Raw genomic sequence first — 21,182 nt, 5'->3', positions numbered from 1 at the left:
GTTTTCTGGACTGTTAGGTTTCTGGAACATTCCTCTGAAGATTTTTTTTTTTTAAACTATCACTTGAGAGAAGACAATGATCTGTCCCATGCTTTTAGTGGTTCATTCTGTTTATACTTAACAGTACATTCATTAAATAGACATCACTTGGATCACGACTCCATGTTGGTAGAATACGATCGATGAAAGCCATGGACAGGATTGGCATGATGGCATGGCCGCTTCTGAAGAAAGAGATTGACTCTAAAGCAAAGACTTAATGGTTCTCATTTTATGTAGACAACCCGGTTTGAACAGACACAGTTGTCCTGACTTTCAGATTAGCACACAACAGTCCTCTCATAGAAAGCTCTTCCTGTCGTTTTCTTTCTGAAAGACTATCTGCACAATTCAGCCAACATTTCTAATATGTAGATTACTCCAGAAGAAATCATGAAGTGCTTTAGGACCACATATCCCAAAGGAAGGTATAAGCATGATTTGGGGTAGGATTTGAGCATGGCAGTATATGACATTGAATCTGTAATGAGAGTTTTATTTCCTTTTAAATCACATTTCCTCTTTGTGATGCCATAATTGGATAAGGAGGAGCGCTCAGCCTGGTCCTAGCAGGCGTCCTAATGCTGCTGCAGCCCGTTCTGTTCTCCCATTTTAAGGAAGCACATCAGTTTTAACATCTGCTGAAGATGCAGTGGTCACCTGGGGGGAAACTGCTGGTTTCGTTCTATGCTTTTAGAGTTACCTTCCCATCTTCGCAGGTGACTGATGTTTCCTGTATGTAGCCACAATCTGCTTTCCTTTTAAACGAATGCATCCAAGTTTCTTAAAGTGAGTCATAGTTAAAAGTAGCTTCAATAAACAATAGCTCAGGATTATGACACAATCACTAAAGGGCATAAACAGTGGCACAGAATGACAGATTCTGGATGCGTATACCCTCGCTGTGCCTCCCTTAATTCTTTGGCACTCTGTGGTTTAAAAAGAAGAAAGAAATCTTTCTCATATTGTCACACTAGTAGAAATCCAGGTGAAAGTCCACCTATTCTTGCTTCCCGAAGGGAGATGGAGGTCAATGATATATGCATGCATACCTACAGCCAGGTTGCAGCCATTCCTCTTTGCAGGGGTCATTCCCATAGACACAGACACACAAAACCTTCTGCTCCTTACAGTTTGGAAAGGAGGATGTTCCCAGAAGTTGTCATCTCTGAGCCTTAGCTCTTAGGTGACTTAGATCTGCATGTGGGAAGAGTGTGAAGGGTGAGGAGCAGTTCTCGAACACCTACCCTGCCTGAGGCATGAAGTCCAGAGTTCACAGCCTTTAGAAAACCCATTTGCTTATCACCCTTCTTGGTGCTGGCTCACCTTGGTTAGCTCCAAGCCCGGACTTGGTAATGTTCAGCAAGTGTCAAACCAAGTAGCAGAGGTTCTGTGAGCCCTGGGTGGGAATGTCAGTACTTCCCTGGAGCAATGAAGCCTCCTCTGTGTGTTCAGGTTCGGTATTGCAACTCCCTGGACGAGGAAGAGAAGAGGGAACTGAAGCTATTCAGCAACCAGAGGAAACGTGAGAACCTGGGCCGAGGAAATGTCAGGCCTTTCCCCGTCACCATGACAGGAGCTATTTGTGAACAGGTGAGGATGGACTGGGACAGGGAAGAGGTTCATTCTACAGTTACTGCATCAAGTGCCTGTTATCCACTCAGCCCTCTTTTAGGCCTTAAAGATACAGCAGTGAGCATAAGACGCGGAAGCTTGGTTTTCTTCATGTAAAGAGGTATGCACCAGGGGAAGATATCAGACAAAAACCAAACCAGTAAAACTGCAGCAGGGAAGCAGGCAGGAAGGGCTAGGAAGGCAGGGTAGCTGCAGCCTTGAGCAAGATGGTCAGAGAAGACCACACTGAGGAGGTGGTATCTTGAGCAAAGGCATGCAGAGATGTACAGAGGAAGAAGCGTGCAGACCTCGCCTTAAGGCAGGATAGCTCCTGTGCACAAGAAACAGTGAGCTGGCCTGTGGCTGGATCCAGAGGCATAAAGGGCAGGCATGGCAGATTGAGGCGGAGTTCATGGAGAGCCATATAAACAATTGGAAGGACCACACAGAGTGATGGCTTCATCCTTTGAAAATAGAGTTATCTGGACCATGAGTCAGTTCTTCATCCAGAATCATCCCAGCATGGATGACCTTTAAAGGGACCATATGAAGGATGGCACCTAACCTTAGTCTGAGTTTGAGGATCTAAGAAACCCCATGCCATCTCCTTAGGATGTCACTGAGTTGAAGGATCTAGATGTACCTTTTGCCTACTCTGCTGTAGCAAACTTAGGGTGTAGTAGAGGAAAGGCACATCACCTGCCTGGGCTAACCTCCCCCCTCCTCCCCCCCCCCGTTCCTGCTTTCCAGGGAAGCCCACCATTGCCTACCTTTCTCTCAATCTTCCCAGTTTCTGTGCAACTCCTTCTAACTCAAGCTCTGGGAGAGAGGCCAGCTGCCTTGTTGAGAGGAAGCTGGAGTCGATCTGAGAGAAGTAGGGTAGTCTTTAGAACCCCATTTTGAGATTTCACAGGAACAACTGAAAGAATCTGGTCATGGATCGCGAAACTGCTTGACCAGGGAGGGGGCAATGGGTCATCATCATCCTTGAAATGAGTCCTTGAGACTAATTCCCGAGATGTAAATGGGTGGAGCTCATGATATCAGATTTACTGTGCTCAATTCAGTACCTCACCCACACTCAGATCAGGCTCCTCATGACTGGGGCTTACTTAAAGGGGAAGTAAAATCAGGCCCACATCTGTGCAGAATAATGTCAGGATTGTTGAAGCAGAAAGGCCTTCCGTACAAAGCCTTTGAAGCAATTTGAGGAGGGGATTATATATGATTATGTGTGGATACTTTAGCTGTTCTTTCATAATCACGGAAGAGAGGGATTGTTGGCTTCTGTGTTATAGTATCACATACACAATTTACTAGAATTACTCCTCCAAGACCCTCAGACCTTAACTGTATTCTAACCCCAGCTATAAGTATGAGCCATCTGCCATTTCTGCTTTGTATACTCTGGTCTTGAAGAGTAGTGTCATTCAATCAAGATTATATGAAGAGATGCTAGTAGAGCTAAAAAGCATGCCTGAAAGGCCTAGGAAAAAGGAAGAAACTATTTAAGAGTAAATGAATTTTATGTGCCCAGTCCCCTCCCATTCAGCAATGCAGGCCCTCACCCCAGCCAAGCCCCTTCTCTGTAGCCTCTCCTAATGATGATCACTTGACCGTGTCTCAGCACGTGCTTTGGATATGCAGGAGATGCTTAGGCTTTTCTTCCCACGCTCTGTAAGTTGGCTTGATGTCTGCTGATCCCCTTGTACACTACCATACTGAGAATCCATCTCTCACACCTTGTGTTTCTCACTCTCTGTTACTCAAGTTGTCTTACTTAGGCCCTGGGGTAGGGGCTCCTGGAAAGAACAAGAGGAATCTGCCCTACCAGGTATGTAAAGCAAGGGACTAACTAGTATCCATACAACTCCCTAGTAGCTAGCTGTTGGTAATAGTCCGATCATTCTTTCACTACTGTGAGAGCTCCCGCTGATGCTGCTGCGGTTTGTTTCCCTCACAGTGTGGAGGACAGATTAAGGGCGGCGACATCGCTGTGTTTGCGTCACGTGCTGGCCATGGCATCTGCTGGCATCCACCCTGCTTCGTATGCACCGTCTGCAATGAGCTTCTGGTTGACCTCATCTACTTTTACCAAGATGGGAAGATCTACTGTGGCAGGCACCACGCTGAGTGCCTGAAGCCACGCTGTGCTGCCTGTGATGAGGTTAGAGCCCTGCCCATGTGTGAATATTTTATTTGTTCTGGTATATTCCTGGAAGATAGGGGTGACACCTTCAGTGTCATCTCCGTCTCTGTCTTTGCCTGTCTCTATCTCTCTGTCTCTCTGTCTCTTTCTCTCTGTCTCTTACATACATACATACACACACACACATACACACACACACACACACACACACATACATTTACATCTCCCATAGACTATTCCCAGTGTCCTCACCTCTCCCCACCATCCCTATGTTGCACCACACAGGGAGGCAGTCATAGGTGACTCTATTCACTCACATAACCCTTTTCAGAAAGAAACATCACCCATGCCACAGTCACAGTGGATCTGGCCGACCATATTCATCATGATGGATTCAGAGTCTCTTGTGTAGGAATAGGGTAAGGGGCAGGGAGGAACACATGGTACAGCCACCGAAATTTTCAAATGGCATGTAACTGGCACAAGACCTCTTATAATTAAGCATATAGACATATACACACATTCATATACACAATACATACATACATACAGAAGCCTTTGAGCAACTTTAAATTTCAGCTAAAAATCTGGAAAGTCCACATTAGAAATAGAGCTCCACTTCTAGAAGATTTTCTAGAAAAAAAAAATGTCTAGAGAGGGGAATAAAGTGGGTGGTAGTAGTTGGGTTTTCTCCCACAAAAGCTTTAGAGGTCGATGGACATCTATCTGGATCCTTCCACCCCTGCTGCTACAGGTGTTTGAAAGCCTTGTCCTAAGAAATCAGAATGGCATGCAAGGCTCCTGCTTGGCAATTTCTCCCCACTAGAAGCATATCCAAGTAGCAAGTAACCATTGCACCACAGAGGAGAAAGTTTGCCTTCACTGTAGAAGCTGGGAATAGGAAGAAAAGTGTACTAAACCTGACCCTATAGGAACCATTCAGAGGAAAGTCCGAGACAGGGGACCGCAGTTCACAGAGTAGCTCTGTGCTTCTGTCTGAGCTTATAAACAGATCTGGAAGCAGCACTCTCTGTGTCTGTCAGATCCACCAGGACAAGGATAGTTGTCTCATAAACTGCCTGAGGGGGTCCACTTTTCTAGAGATTTGGCGAGCCTTTACTCTTATGTAGATTCTGATGGTAAGGTTGAAGTGCTCAACTCTCCAGCCCTTGCTGGAAAACTGGATATGAGCCAAACTCTGGGGACCTGAGGCAGTCTTTCTGCCTTCTGGCTCAGACACACAAGTGCACATTCATGAAGCTGAACTAGTATCTCTACTGCCTGATCCTGAATCGTGTTCAGCACCCAAAAGTCCGTAACCTAGATCCACTAGACCCCATTCTCTTCCTCTTAGCCCTTTCTCCCAGCTTTGTCCCTGTCTCTGGATTCAAGAATGCTAGACATCTGAAATGAATAGTATTATGTAACGTTTCCTTTCCGTATCCAGCTGCTTCCACCTAGCACAGTGTTTTGATAGTTAATTTATGTTATAGCAAATATTAGCTCTTCATTCCTTCCTGTGGCTGCGTAATTAAATGAATCTACATGAACAGTTTTATGAATATGTAGCATTTGGCTTAGCCATTTAGTAACTGAGGTTTGGTTTTTATTTGGTTTTGCTTTTAACTGTGATGAAGCACGCTGCTTAGGAACATTCGTGTCTAAGTTTCAAGGTACACATGAATTTTACATTTTGAATGCTTTTCATGACAACTCTAAGCCTCGCTTTTGAGAGAAGGTCAAATTATCTTCTAAAACAGCTGCCTGCTTTCTCTCTCACTATCAGGAGAAGACAATTCCAGTTCCTACATGTTCTCTTTAGTTCCTGTAATTGTATTCTTTTTTATTATAGCCATCCTACTAGGTATAAAATGATACCACACTATCTGAATTTATAATTTTCTAATAACTAATAATGTTAGTACCTTTTAAATATTTTTGTCTATGCATTTATTCATTTTGGGAGGGGAAACTATGAATCTGAAAGCCTTTACTCATTTTTTGCAGTTAAATTATTATTATTTTTTTTTACTACTTGTGAGGGTGTTTATAGGATCTAGATACAAGTCTATTATCAGGTACCTGGCTCACAAATCTGGTCTCCTTGTTCTCTGCATTTTTTACTTTCTTATTAATATCTTTTGAAGTATAGAAAATTTTAATTTTGATGAAGTCCACCTGACCTATTATTTACATATGTTATGTGCAGTTGTCTTTCCATATCTATGAAACAAGTGCCTTGTCCAAGATCAAGAAGATTTATAACTATAGCTTTTTAAAAGAACTGTATTTTTTTTTTTTCTGTTAGGTCATTGATCCCCTTTCAGTTCATTTTTGTTAATGTTGAGAGGTAGGGTTTCAACTGATACTTTTACATAAGACTTCCAATCATCCCAGCCATATTTGCTGAAGATTATTCTTCTACCATAGTGTAGTCTGAATATAACTTTTGACAAGTGCCATGCATACACACGCATATACACATGCATATGCACTCATGTGCACACATGTACACACACACACACACACACACACACACACACACGCACACCCACAATTCTTGATCTCTCAATTCAGAGAGTTTATCTGTTTGTTAGTTTTTAGGGCAGTACCACACACATCATAAATTTTGACATACATGCTTTGAAGTTGAAAACAACTCTGATCTGTCAAAACCTAAAGCATGTCTCAGGGCAGGGAGAGTGTTAGACATGAAGGTGACCGATTCCAAAGCACTAGGGCATGGTGAAGACCGTGACCAGCTGGCAAACTGGCCACTGGAGGAAACAGTCACTTTCCTTAGCTAAAGATTACTGTCATGAATAAATGCATTCCAAGCATTGCCCAATTTTATGTTGTCAAGAAGAAAAAGAAGAGAGTTCCAAGGATTCATATGACATTTCCCACTTTAGAGAACACTATGCGTCAGCCAAATATATGAGCTATTTTTCATTTTGCCCTATGATAGGCCATTAGCTCTCCACTAAAATGTGGAACCAAATTAATTGTGCTTCAGGAAGATGAAGTTGTGGAGCTTGTACATATGAGGAATAAGCTTACATAGATTCGATGTTGTTTGACAGTCTGTGGGTCACCCTGCTTTCTGCCTCTTTAGTTTGGGGCTTTGTAACCTCCTCCAAGGTGGGCTCATGGTGTCTTACACACTGACCTGGTGGCTTCCTGTCTCCAGATCATCTTTGCAGACGAGTGCACAGAGGCCGAGGGACGACACTGGCACATGAGACACTTCTGCTGCTTTGAGTGTGAGACGGTGCTGGGGGGCCAGCGCTACATCATGAAGGAGGGAAGACCCTACTGCTGCCACTGCTTTGAGTCCCTGTACGCAGAATACTGTGATACCTGCGCCCAGCATATAGGTAAGGCTGTGCTTGGCGCTCAGCTTGATCCTTCCCAGGTGGCCTCAACATGCCACAGTTCGAATCTCTTTGGTTACAATTAATAAAAAGCCAACTCTTACTAGCTTAAGTGAATTTAAAGGAATTTCTTCACTCATTTTACTAGAAAAGTCTGAGTGTTTACTTCAGGTAGAGGTGGATGAAGGGTTAATTTAAACAAAGCCTGCCGTTTCGTTTTTCTCCTGAGTCAGCTCAGTTTGCCTTCTCTTGGCATCCTTTGGGAGCAAGCGATCACATGGTGATTGGGATGCTTCTCTCATTGTGCACTATAGCTTACATTTTACATACCTTAATACTTGTATTCACAGAAGAAGGAAGGAATTGGCTATACCAATCTCCAAGTCAGCTCCTCTGGGTGGAATCTTATCAGTCCTGGCTTGGCCATAGGTCTACTTTCAAGTGGGACTATGTGGCATACTCTTCCATGCTCTGGGAAAACTGTGAAGCCCCGAAAGGAAACGAGGGGAGAAAACACATCCCTCAATGACCTTTTGGACAAGTCCGGGAATGGGCAGAGGGAAGAATGGGGTACAGGGTCCTTTGGTAAAGAAGGGCGGTCACTGGCTTTCCAGAAAGTGTGCCTTCTAGAAACTAAACAACAGTGAGCTAAGCCAAAGGCAGAGAAGAGACAAACAGTCCACGAGCTGTGTGCTCCCAGTTTGTGACAGACTGGAGGCGAGGAGAATCATCCCAATTTGTTCAGCCCTTCAGCCTGTTCGTCAGACAGGCTTTTGCCTTGCCTATTCTGGCATCTTGGGAATGCAATACTGTTTAAGAAATGGTGTCTGTGGACAAATGTCTGTGCTCATAGTGTGATCTTTCTCTGGTCATAAAACTCCAAGAAGCCTATTTAGAAGCTGCCAATGTCATACCTTCAGTGAGGAGATGTGGAGACACCTTCCATGTATGACTCCATTTCCCTTCCAATTACCTTTTGTAAGGATCCAAAAGAAACGGCCTTCTCCCTGGGATTCGTCAGAAATGATAATCTTAACATTGCCTTCTGGACTTAAGTGATGGCAAGACCCTTTCCCCCATGTTCCCTTCATCTCACTATACGGCCCCTTGACAAGGTACTCGGAAACCTTTCCACTTACAGGATTGTCACAGTCAGACATACTGATGTTGTTTGGTGCTTTGAATTAGGAATTGTGACTGACCATGTACGGCAGGGAAGTGGGTGGGACCATAGCAGGAACAGCAGTGCCATGTATTGGTCCCAGGTTGTTAATGCATAGGTTTAAGTCTGCTAGTCAGGACTTACCACAGTACTGCTTGACTCACAGCATCAACACCACCTTCTCGGTAGTTTTTCTGCATCCTTTCCCTTCTATAGAGGTCATGCACCTTGCCACAAATGGCTACTTGCAGTTTTCTCCCAGAAGTTTAAAAGAGAAAAATTCGTTTACAGCTAGCTCATGTGTACCTCAAATGGCCCCTCTCTCTGTCTTCTGTCTTCGTTCAGCTGTCCACAGCTTTTATTGGCATCTCCCCCCCCCCTTTCCTCCTGAATCCATAAAAGGCATCCATCCACATTTCCCTGCCTGCAGTTCGTCTGCTGCTATAGTTAAGTTGCTGTCCCTGAGTTTTTAAAGGCTACTTTTCTGCAATACGTAATTTCTCTAGGGCAGCAAGATCCTGTTGTGTGTATCATGTATACCCCAGTCTTCGATGTCACACTTCTGACCATACTGTACAAATATTCCATATTTATGCAGCTGCTCAGAGCAGATCCTACATCAGGCAGCCGTTACCAAGGCGACAGGACTCTTGCTTGTGCGTAGCAGAGTAAACAATCTTATAAACAGATGAGGCTGTGGTGGCTGCAGATGCATGCTCCTTTAGAGAAGTGCTTAAAGGGCTTAGAGGAGAGATTTTTTTTTTTTTTTTTTTAAGAAGGCATGCTTAGATGTTGAACACGGAGCCCTTTTCCAGATGTTTGGAGTTCAGGAATAGTTCAGAGCGCCATCTCACATTGATGATGTTTATCAGAAGCAATGTTCAGCTGCCTGCTGGGCCGATTTGTAATTTGCCTCCCCCTCACTCCCACCTCTCCCCATGCTGTCCTGTGAGGCCCTATCCCAGAAAGTCTGGCCTTCCTCTGATACCTCTCTGAGCACATTCCCTTGCAGCATAGTGGTGGACAGGGCAAAGGACCTACCCTTCCAAGTTCTCTGGTGGAAAGGGGGCAAGGATACAGCTGTGGGGATACCACACTAAGTAACTGCCTGTAGTCAACAATCCCCGGCAGCTGAAGATACCAAAATGAGCTCTCAGGACTCTTGACACCGAAGAAAAACGGCAGAGAAGGAAAGAGAAGGCTGTGCAGTCTCAGGGGTTACTTTTGGACAGCATCTAGACAGTGGCCTCCTGCAAAAAGGGAACTAGGCTTTTAGACCTAATCAAACTGAAGGAAAGACAGTTTCAATAGCTTGGGACTAAGCCCTCTACATAGTCACTCACAGCAACATAGGTTCATCCCTGTGCCTCCCCTGAGGAAAGCAAGGCCTAGAAGTGAAGCCACTTGCCTGGCACCACACCAACAGAAAGCACAGGACTAAGACTCAACCCCAACATATGGGCTTTGGCAGTTTTACAGCCCAGCCCACCCCCACAAGTGGTGGAGCTGGATTAGCCCCACTCTATGTACATATTTCTGCATCCCTGTACAGCCCACCGCTTCTCCCAAAGGCCTAGGCAAAAGCATTAGCTGAAGCTCCAGCCTAGAGATTTCTATTTCCAGCCACACCCCAGCTTTCCTTCCTCAATATACCTGAGAATGCCGATGGTCATGAGGGTAGAGTGGAGTCTCACAGAGGCCCTCTCAATTGGGATTGCCCTGAAACAGCTCTTGTCCTCACAAAGTCTCCCTCTTGCTGTCCTAGAGATTGGTGCCTAAGGGAAGAGACGCCTCCTTCCCCACTTTGGAGAACATCTAGTAAAAGAAGGCTTTGCCTCTTTCCTGCCTGTACCTGGGCAGAGGCAAAGCCAGAGCCAGCTAGGGATAAGCTGTTTCTAACAGCACTTTGCTTCCAGAAATTCTTTCTCCATCAGTTCTTGCTTATCCCTCGCTAGACAGGTATCTGGAAGTCACACCTTGGAAATCCAGGCTGTGGAATTCTGGCCACTAGAAGCGAATGTTCCTTTTTGTACTGTCTTCCTGAAGAGGCCTTTATCATCATGCATTGACATTCTTATGAGATCTGTTCCTGTCCATGATATCCCATGGGTCTTTAGTCTAATAGGCTGTCCCTGGAGCAGGGATTGCCTGCTTATAGCCTATTATATCACTCTCAGAAGCTCTCGGTGACTCTCTCATTGCCCTGATCATGAGCCATTCCTACATCAGACCCCAGGACTAGGAGATACGTTGACTACTAGCCAAGGTTTTGTTCCAAAGGTGGTTTCAATGCCCCAAGCTAAGGGTTGGCATAGGGATGGCATCCCCTGGGACAGGACTCTCTTTCCATCAAAAAAGGGCAGAGGAAATAGTGAGAAACAAGAGCAGAAAAAAGAAATGTGGGAGGTTCCTAGCATATAGGACCATGGGGATTCTGTGCAGCAGAATCCTGCACTTGAGGAACTGTGTCTCCTCCTTTCCTGATGACAGTAAGTGAAGAGTGTTCACCAATGGGATGGCATCACCTTTTACAAATACACCCATGGTCTTTCCTTACTGAGAACCAGCAGGATTTTCCCCACTGAGAGTTGAAGCCCACTACTTTTCCTTTCCACTTATCTTGTCTATTGAGGAACACAGACTGGGCAGTTTCTAAACAGTAGAAGTATTTCTTACATTTCTAGAGGATGTGAAGGCCACCATAAAGGACCTGGCATATTTGGTATCTGAGAAGATCCACTTTCAGGCTCAGAGCTGACCTCTTGCTGTGTCCTCAAATGGCAGAGAGGATGAACAAACTCCCTTGGGTCTCTTTCATAAGAATATTAATTCACTCATATGGGCAGAACCTTCATGATCTAAGTAGCTCTCCAATGATCCTACTTCTTACAAGCATGGTAGGTGTTAGGAACTGAGCATAGAGTTTGAGGGAGAAACAGATACTGCCACTACAGCATCCGACAGCCTGCTTCAGTAACTGCCCTTTGTTTGAGAGTGAGTGGTAATACAGTTCATCTATCTACCTACTGTTAGTAAGAAAAACCCCTATTACACAGGTCCTGGAGATACCATGGAAACTTCTGACCCTGTCTCCATAGAACACCACTTTCTGTGAAAGAGATAAGTAGTAAGCCTGTATGTGCATATGATGGCATAATGTAAGGAAATACTATAAGAAAAAGTGGAGAAGCAGCCAAGGCTGCCATCAGCTATGGCCAAGAAGGCTCTTCAGACAGCTCATCAGCTACCAAGTAGAGTAAAGAAGACAAGACTGTTATAGCTATTCAGAGAAGAGTTCTGCGGACAGATCTGGTCTGATGCCTGATTAGATTACCTTAGGCACATCATTAACCTTCCATGTCTCCATTTCCTCATCTGGAAAACAGAAATAATGGTAGGAACTCACCTCATACAATCAAAAGTTTCATCAGCTTAGTATCCTCATAAGTGGGCTATCCCTTAGCTAAAGTGATTGGAAGCAGAATTAGTTCTGCTTTTAGAACCATGCATTCTATAATGAGGCACGTGAGGGATAGGATCTGAGTCTAAACATGAAACTCATTTATATTTCCTATAGAGCTTATGCATATAATCTCAAGATATTTTTATTGCCATCTTAAATACTTTTTACGTACGAAGCAGTTTTATTATACAGAATTTTCTGCTTGCAGCGTCTTGTTGACACCAAAGTTTTGGCTTTTGAAGCATTTTGAGTTTGGATTTTTCGATTAGGGATGTTCAACTTCTGTTGCTATTTGGGGAAAATATATCTCTGGCAAAAGTCAGGGCTAAGCTCTTCTGATCTAGATTCTCCATGCTGCTAGCAAGGGAAGTTAGGAAGCCTGCTGACTAGTAGACTATGTTGTAACAGGGTGTGGACACTGATTATACTGGGCCTGATGGAGGAGCGACTGGCCTAGTGTCTTTTGTGGTGTGATGCTTCATGTGGTATTGTGGTGCTCAGCCAGCTCCTCAGCCTCCTTTCTGTTTTTGCTTCCCAGGAATTGACCAAGGTCAAATGACCTACGATGGCCAACACTGGCATGCTACAGAGACCTGTTTCTGCTGTGCTCATTGTAAGAAGTCTCTTCTGGGACGACCATTCCTCCCAAAGCAAGGCCAGATATTCTGCTCGAGGGCCTGTAGTGCTGGGGAGGACCCCAATGGCTCTGATTCATCTGACTCCGCCTTCCAGAATGCCAGAGCCAAGGAGTCTCGCCGCAGTGCCAAAATCGGCAAGAACAAGGCCAAGACAGAAGAAGCCATGCTGAACCAGCACAGCCAGCTGCAGGTGAGTTCTAACCGGCTCTCAGCTGATGTGGACCCCCTGTCAGTACAGATGGATCTCCTCAGTCTGTCCAGCCAGACGCCCAGCCTCAACCGGGACCCCATTTGGAGGAGCAGGGAGGAACCCTTCCATTATGGGAACAAGATGGAGCAGAACCAATCCCAGAGTCCTTTGCAGCTTCTCAGCCAGTGCAACATCAGAACGTCCTATAGCCCAGGAGGGCAGGGAGCAGGAGCCCAGCCTGACATGTGGGCCAAGCACTTCAGCAACCCCAAGAGAAGCTCATCAATGGCCCTGAAGGGGCATGGAGGCAGCTTTATCCAGGAATGCCGTGAGGACTATTACCCGGGGAGGCTGATGTCCCAGGAGAGCTACAGCGATATGTCCAGCCAAAGCTTTAGTGAAACCCGAGGCAGCATCCCAGTTCCCAAGTATGAGGAGGAAGAGGAGGAGGAAGAAGGTGGCATATCTACTCAGCAGTGCCGGCCCCGCCGTCCACTCAGTTCCCTGAAGTACACAGAGGACATGACGCCCACAGAACAGACTCCTCGTGGCTCTATGGAATCGCTGGCCCTGTCAAATGCAACAGGTAGGTTGGGCTTGAGTTCATCAGTATTTTTCTACACAATGGCCTCCTCCAGCTGGCTGCTGAGGAAGTGTCAGATAGCTTCTGTCTTTGCTGGGATATAGAGAAATCCTGAGTTCAAAGTCTGGATGCCTGTGATATATGGCGAGGCTTAAGGGTGGGCAGATACTACCAGTAGTGGGGGAGGAGCCAAGTGAGGAATGGTATCTTCTCTGGGGTCTGGCTTTGGTCTACCTCATGGAACACTGGAGATCATGTGGCAAGTCAGTTTCTTCTGGTGACATTCAGACTGTGTGTCATGCTACTATGCCCACCCTCATTGCCTTTGGACTACTAAAGAGAAGTAATATCTGTATATGGGGGTAGAGGATATATATATATATATGGATGGTGTAGCCATGGGTAAGGAGTCATGCCAGCCAGCAGCATTCATGGGAAAGGTTGTGGTGGTATTCGCTACACAACTGGGAATGTAAGTACCCCTGCCTAGTGTTGCTTGAGGACCCCAGTTTCCAAGAGTTTTCTGAACTCCAGTATCTCAAAGATACACGAATAAATATGTAAGACATATATAAACAGATGAGGAAGCAGGCTGATTAAAATGGACAGGAGGGAGGTAGACCATCTCAGGATACTGTCTCCAACAGTTTTCCAGGTGGCTGTAGAGCTAAGACAGTTGCATGAGATGACCATGGTTTCGCTATCCAAGTGCCTGTTCTGTGTGCTTGTCTTATTCATCAGGATGTATAAACTAGCCAGAGTGCTGTTTGAGACTCACCTGGTGAGTCACTTGTCTGGAGTGTTCCAGTCAAGCGCAGCAGAGGCACAAGTTAGTCTGCAGCTCCATGAGAATGCTGTAGGATGTGCTGAATGCCTGCCCCTCTACTAGCGAAGAACCAGAGTCATGGGTGTACCTTCACAGCCAGTCCTACACTCAAAGATGTGTGGGGGATCTACAGCGTTTTGACCTTGCAACATAATGGCATCTACCAATGCATAAAGCCACATTCATAGCTATGCTGAGGTTCATGAAGCCTTGTAGGCCATGGGTTAGTCATACTTGGACTGTGGATACAGGCGGTAAACTCAGTCAGTGCCATCTGATGGGCTCTGCCACAGCTAATCATAAACATGAATATTTTAACTAACACACACAGTTCTTACCACATGCCAACCATACCACATGCCAACCATACCACAGCCATTGTTCTGAGCACAACACAAATATTAGCTATTAATTTCATTGTCACAACACTACAAGGGAAACATTATTTTTCTTATTTATGAGTTGGAAAATCAGAACCTGAGGGCTTGAGAATTACCCAGCTTTTAAAAATTAATTAAATTTGCCCTTTGACAATTTCATACATGTGTATAGTGTATTCTGTTGATTCTCATGCCCCAATTTCTCATCTCCCTCCCACTCCTGCCAATTTCCCTCCTCCCTATAGGTCCCTTTTCCATGTTTGCATCTTTTTGTTTTATTTTGGGACCCACTGAATGTTAACCAGGATTGTCTGAGTGACCATGAGAATGGAATTATCCAGTGGAGCCTGGCAGGTCTACTAGCTACACATCTAGATAACAGGAGACATATCTAGAGGTGATTCTCCATCTGTCTATCTCCATCAATAGCCAATGACTGAGCAGGGAGGAGTAGGGCCTGCATGACCCCTCCCATCCAAGACTGGCTGTTGACCCAAGTGTTTTAGAGATGGGACAAGGAGGTGCCCTTGACTTCAGAGCCACACTTTTTCTTAATCCAGTTGCTGCTGCCACCATATGAGCCCCCCACTTGATGAGATCCTTCATAGCAGCTAAAAAACAGATTTTTAAAGATGCAGGATCCATTTAAACTCCCTCCTAGACAAGCCGAAGCCTGAGTGATGGACTGTCTATACAAGTTTTACCTTTTATCTCTCCTCAAAGGCTTTTACTGTGTTCCCACTTGTCCCGTAAGACAGAGCTCAGCTATTCTCCACGCCCCCCCCCCGAATCCCCGCTCCTGTGTTTCAGCAAGAAAAGCAAAAAGGGACTTTGGTGAATAAGCATCTTCGCTGACATTGTAGAAATGAGCAGTCAGTACAGTGTGGAGTGCCTGGAAGCATCCGTGTGCTGTAATTATTCGAGAGGATGATAGGCAAATATGTGCTTCCACCTCTGCGACTGGGGATGTGTGATTATGATGTGTGTTCTTCAGCCTCCTCCTGGGCCCTCTGTAGCACAGCTCGGCAGAGGTGGAGCTCAGGAATCCGGGATTTTGCCTAGCTCCTTGCTGTTATGATGTGTGCCGTTTGTCTTCGTACAAATGTCCTGGGATTGTCTGTTGTGACAAAAACTGTCTCACTTTAAGGGACCTCATGAGGAAATCAGGGGTCAAAATAGGAATCTGGGAAAGGTCAAGAAAGAAAGGACACAGTCTCCACTCCTAAGAAAGGGGTGATGGGGTGTTAGCTCCTGTGATTCTCAGAGGATCATGGTGGACAGTGTCCCTCTGCCTCTGATTTCTGAAAGGAAGTGCTGAGCCATGTGTGAGGAGGGTGAGAACAAAGTGTCCAGATATCAGCACTGTCTAATATGGTAGTGAGTAGTCGAGTGTAACTATTCAAATTAGATTAAGATTAATTAGTAACATCACAGGCCATTGGTCTACAAGTAAGATAATGCTATATTAATCAGGGTTCCCTTAAGGAACAGAACTGATAGACAGACAGACAAACAGACAAGGAAGGGTGTAGGGAGTTATTAGAGTAGCTTAAAGGATGCAGTTCAGGTAGTCCAACCACAACTATCTCACACTGGAAAGGCAGAATCCAGTAGTCCATAAGGCTGGATGTCTGAGCAGTCCCGACCTGGCACTGAAGGCCTGGAGGATTCCTGGACAGCTGCTGGCCTTCAGTCTATGTCTCATTCCCAAAAAAAGCTGCCGTAGCACTTGGAAAGGCATGTCCCAGCGACAGGACAGATGAACTGAAAGTGAGGCAAGGAGGGCAGAAGCAAAGCTTCCTTCTTCCACCATGTCCTTTCATCTGAGCTTCCGCCAGGACAGGCCACCCGGACTCAGAGTGAGACTTCCTACTTCAAATAATCTGATGAAGAAATCTCTCACAGGCTCAACCAAGTTGACAGCCAAGATGCACCATCACAAATGCTGCAGCAGCAGCAGTGGCGGGCTTCCATTTACATTTCCTCTTCATTAATTTAAACTGCATTAGCTGCATGAGGCTTACAGCAGTCCTGCTAGATGAAAGGAGTGTGTGTGGGGGGGGGAGGGGATAGAGGGGAGGGGCTGGGGGCAGGATAATCTCACTGCCAGCCTCTGGGGGCTCTTAGGCCTTGGTTTTATGGACTTTCAACCACTAGTTTAAATTAGTAGGTTGGGAATCAATGGTACTGATGTTATTTTCCTTAAAATATTTATTTATTTATTTATTCATTCATTCATTTTAGACAGGGTTTCAAGTATCCCAGGCTGACCTTAAACTCATTATATAGCTACGAATGACCTTCAGCTTCTGACTCTCCTGCCTCCTGGTGCTGGAATCACAGAAGGATGCTCCCACATAGTTTTGAGGTGCTGGGCACTGAGCCAGGCTTTTGGGAATGCACTCTCCCCACGGAGCTACATCTCTGTTGGTCTCTAAGTTCAGATCATCTTTTCGCTTATTTTTAAATGTGTGACTAGGGATTGAGCCCAGGGCCTCACACCTGCACAGCAAGTACTCTACCACTGAGCTGGGCTCCGCCCACTTTTCTTGTCACTGATTATTTGAGGCAGGACTTGATTCATAATCTTCCTGCCTCAGTCTCCTGAGCAGCTGGGATTCTGCAGCCATTCCTAACTCCACTTCACTACTGAGGAGTCCTGCAGCTTTAAGACAAGTCACTAAACTCTCTAAGACTCTTTTTTTTTTTTTTCTAGAAATTGGAATTTAATAACTATTAATACCTCCTTTGTGGTATTTTGTGACAATTAAATTACAGATGCAATTAAATTCAAGAAACACATATGACCCTCTGTAATGGTTACTGGGAAAGTTTGTGTTCCTCCTTTTCCTCAAAAACACATTGTACAATGACATAGTTGTACCCCTCTCCTGGTCTCTACCGGTGTGTGAGTTTGCTGTAGAAATGTCCCCGTGGCCTCATCTTTCCCCAAGCAGCAGAGGGCAACATGTAAAACAGGGATTAAAGAGCACAGTTTTGTGCCCTTGATTTTTCCATGGGACTATCAGACATGGCAGCAAGGTAGAAAAACTGTAGCTCTTTTACATGCACACCTTCTGGTCCTCCCTGTAGCACAGCTTAAGATCCTACCTAACACAGTCCCACACTGAAGACTGTAGCACAGCTTAAGATCCTACCTAACACAGTCCCACACTGAAGATTTAGCTTTGAAAGATGGAGAGAGCTGGCCTTCTCTTTGCTGATCCTCAGCCACACATTTGAAGTCTGCCAGAACATTCAGTAGTCTTTTGAGGAGACAATGATCTAAACCATCCATGTATTTTTAAGCCTTAGAGTCATAGACTGAGTTACAGGTATAATTCACTAACCCCTTTGGTTATGCCTCTGAAGCTTGGTTCAGGATAATGGATTTATTTTTCCTTCTGAGGATGGTAACTCATGCTATTGAGCAAGTTCAGTGTTTAATCTGGCAGACAGCATGATCCTTTGTGGACAACATTGTTCTTTAGAACAGATCTTTATAAAAGCTCAGCTCAGCCACTTGCCAGCGTCTGATCTGGGCCCTGGCACTGCCCGGATTGTTTAGAACTGGGAGTGTGCACGCCCTTCTCCATGGAAAACACAGTCCCTGCTGTCTGCTACCACCGACTGACTCAGGAAAGCAGTTACCACCATGAAGTCGTGAAGCTCCTTAACCCTGCTCTGCCCAAATAGCGTCTGAAGCTGTCACAATGATAATGGTCGTCGAAGCAGCCCATGGATCATGAGCCAGCATGCATCATATTTCTGAAAGCTCACAGCCCTCAGAAAAAAAGTCACTCTACAGCCATTTCACAGATGTGAACACCAATGTTCATAGAGGTTGTCAATTGCTGACACTCAAGGCATAGACAAATAGAAATTTCTCTTTCTTTCGTCGAAGTTCTAACAAAGTGGCAAAGACTTGAACCCAGGCGTGACAGACTGCTGATGCATGTCCTCACAAGAAGGGCCATGATCACAGCCAAAGGATTTGCACAGCGATTTTCTCTGAAGGAACGAGGCTCCCTCAAGCTGTTTTGTGTATGTCAGTCTGGCTCTAGAAATGAAGCACAAGAGCACAAGCATGCAATAAAGCCAAGGCAGAAGGGTGAGCGATGATGTGCCAAGACTGGCCAGCCTTAGGAAGACACAGGAGACCAGGACAAATGGTCCAGGGAGTTGGTGCCCAGGCAAGAATCACAAATGAGATAATGGAATAAGATCATTGCTACAAGTTAGGGGTCAAGAGCTAAGTTCTACACTGGGCCCAAGTGTGTGGCAGAGATGGAGCTGGGACTAGAGACCTCTGTCAGAAGCCATTACTACTGGACATCTATAGGCTATGAGATGGTCCCTTTTGAAGGATCCTGATGAAGAAAAATGTGGCTGAGAATGGTCCTCAAGGAGTGGCCGCTTTCTCCAGGAGGTGGTTAGAGGAGCAAGAGCCCAGGCTAGTGGGACCATCCAGGTGCATGGAGTTGGGCAAAGAAAAAATGGCTTCTTCATTACCCCTCTCATCCACTCAGCATATGTGGCTTGAGTGCCTGCTCGGTGAATTACAGCTGGCTGAATGAGAGCACAGGCTATAAACAGTCCGCTGAAGTCATAGGCTGGCTTACCTAGTCTTGCTTCAGTGTACTCATCTCTTAAGTTGTAATGTCAGAATTGCTATGTGAATTGAATTAATTCCTGTAAAGAATCTAGAACAGTGCCCGGCACCCTGCAAGTGTCCATAGGACATCAGTGGCTGCTAGCATTGGTAGGGACAACTGCTTGTGCGTATTGCTAAGGATGTAAAACTAAGCTAAAGTAAGCCTGGACTTTCTCTGCCTGTATCCATAATCTAGTGAAGTTGAAAGTAACCATTCAAATGAGCAGTATAAAGCTGCAGGTGTTAAACATGGGAGGTGTGCAGAGGAGGAATAATTGTGTGGGTGGGCAATCAGGGAGGACATCCTGAAAAAAATGATACAATAAGGGAAGGGCTGTAAGCAGTGTGAAGGATAGCGTGTGGTAGAAGGATATGTATGGAAAGTATGAACTAAAGGAAGGCTGTGTGGCTGGATGGAGCAGTCATAACCCTGGTAAAGAGGGCAAGAGCAGAATTGGTCTGAGCCATTTGCGGCTAATTTAAGGACATAGACTGCCAAGGGGCATGGATAGCCCTTAAAATGTCATGCCAAGAAGGGAGTAAGGTGACATCATCTGATCTACACTTTGACAAGATGGCCATAGCAGTTTTATGAGCATGTAACTAGCGAAGAACCAGTGTGACCTCAGAGGAAGTCTAGGAGGAAGCCCAGACTCCATCCAGTTCCATGATATAACCAGGGTAAAGCTCAAAATAAGAGGAAGGTCAGGGTAATGTGCTAGGAATTAAAAAAAAAAAAAAATGGGCAGAGGTTTGCAATGATGCAGGGAATGGGTCCTAGAGCCAGAGGAAGATTGACCTGTGAAGAGCTAGTAAGATTCCAGGTGAGATTTGCAACTTCCTAACTGCTGACTTGTGCCCGCATCGGCAAGAGAGTGCTTGTGCAGTTGGCCTGGCTCCAAGGAGAGGCCTGAAGGGCTTCTTGTCACATCCACGGCACATTATTGTCATTTGTACCCTTGGACAGGCTCATCTTCCTACCCTACAGAGAAGGGGCAGCTCAGTTGTTCAGTGTGATAGCCGGGGTGGGGGTGGGGTGGGGGTTGAAGGTAATTTTTTCAGTGTTGCTGACAAACTGGGGAAGTTGCAAAGGACAGTTTCAGAGTCTGAAGCAACCACAGGTACAGCTTACTCTCCCAGGAATGTCTGAAATGCTTTTTAATCCTTAGAATGCAGAACGGTTCCACAGTGCACTTGAGGTGGAACGTTTCCTCTGGTCGGCATAACTGGGTTGTCTGTTCTCTAGCTCAGTTTCTTTATTTAAATAGTGAAGCAAAGCCTCCTTTACTGGTTGACACCATTTAAGGGGCCACACCTCAGACCTGCTCAGGAAATGTCTGGCCCTTTCTTTTTTATTAATTTCCAGTCTTCTTGTGGCAAAAGCAACTTAATGGAGGGAGGCTTTATGTTGGCTCACAGTTCCAGAGTATAATCCAGCACAGCAAGGATATTGTGACAATTGGACTTCATGATACCTGAGGCCTGGCTCATGATAGCTGACCATATTGTATCCATAGTCGGGAAGCAGAAGCAGATGAATATTGGGGCTTGGTTTGTTTTCTCCTTTTTATCCAGTCTAGGTAGGACCCAAACCCAGGAACTAGTGTTTAGAGTTGTGCATTTAAAAACCTAGAACTCACTTGAGCACTATCCATTGACCCCAGGGCCAGCCTGGGATGAACTTGGGAAATACTTCAGGATTGTCAGTGTGCTGGCAGATAGACACTTGTTTGTATTACCAGTGATCAGGGTCTGCACCGTAAGATTCCAAGGTCTTGGGCCCTTACTGTTGAGTGAAATAAAAGTCCACACAGATTATAAGGTAGCAAGGTAATTATTCAAAAGCAAAGTCACAGTACAGATTAGGAAGGAATAAATATCCCAGGCGTGGTAGCACACACCTTTACAGTACTTGGCACTCAGAAGGCAGAGGCAGAGGCAGAGGCAGAGGCAGGTGGATCTCTGTGAGGTCTACACAGCAAGTTCCAGAATAGACAGGGCTGTTAGACAGAGAGACCCTGTCTCAAAAGAGGGAGGGGAGGGGAAGGGGAAGAAGGGGAAGGGGAAGAAGAGGAAGGAAGAAGGGGAAGGAAGAAGGGGAAGGAGAAGG

The 21,182-nt window shown here is 45.5% G+C and overlaps 1 protein-coding gene across 4 annotated transcripts in view; it reads left to right on the top strand.

Annotated features, from left to right (window-relative positions):
• The window catches only part of Prickle2 (prickle planar cell polarity protein 2), a 327,581-nt gene that overhangs the window by 274,295 nt on the left and 32,104 nt on the right, over positions 1 to 21,182 (top strand). For all 4 annotated transcript variants that reach the window (XM_021190348.2, XM_021190347.2, XM_029534978.1 and 1 more), the window contains 4 exons: positions 1,495 to 1,632; positions 3,617 to 3,820; positions 6,993 to 7,179; positions 12,340 to 13,215. In XM_021190348.2, coding sequence (XP_021046007.1) covers positions 1,495 to 1,632; positions 3,617 to 3,820; positions 6,993 to 7,179; positions 12,340 to 13,215 — 1,405 coding nt within the window. The remainder of the gene's footprint in view (positions 1 to 1,494; positions 1,633 to 3,616; positions 3,821 to 6,992; positions 7,180 to 12,339; positions 13,216 to 21,182) is intronic.

Source organism: Mus pahari, chromosome 2, assembly GCF_900095145.1.
Source record: "Mus pahari chromosome 2, PAHARI_EIJ_v1.1, whole genome shotgun sequence".
Taxonomy (NCBI): Eukaryota; Metazoa; Chordata; class Mammalia; order Rodentia; family Muridae; genus Mus; species Mus pahari.
This window is presented reverse-complemented; position numbering and strand designations above follow the sequence as displayed.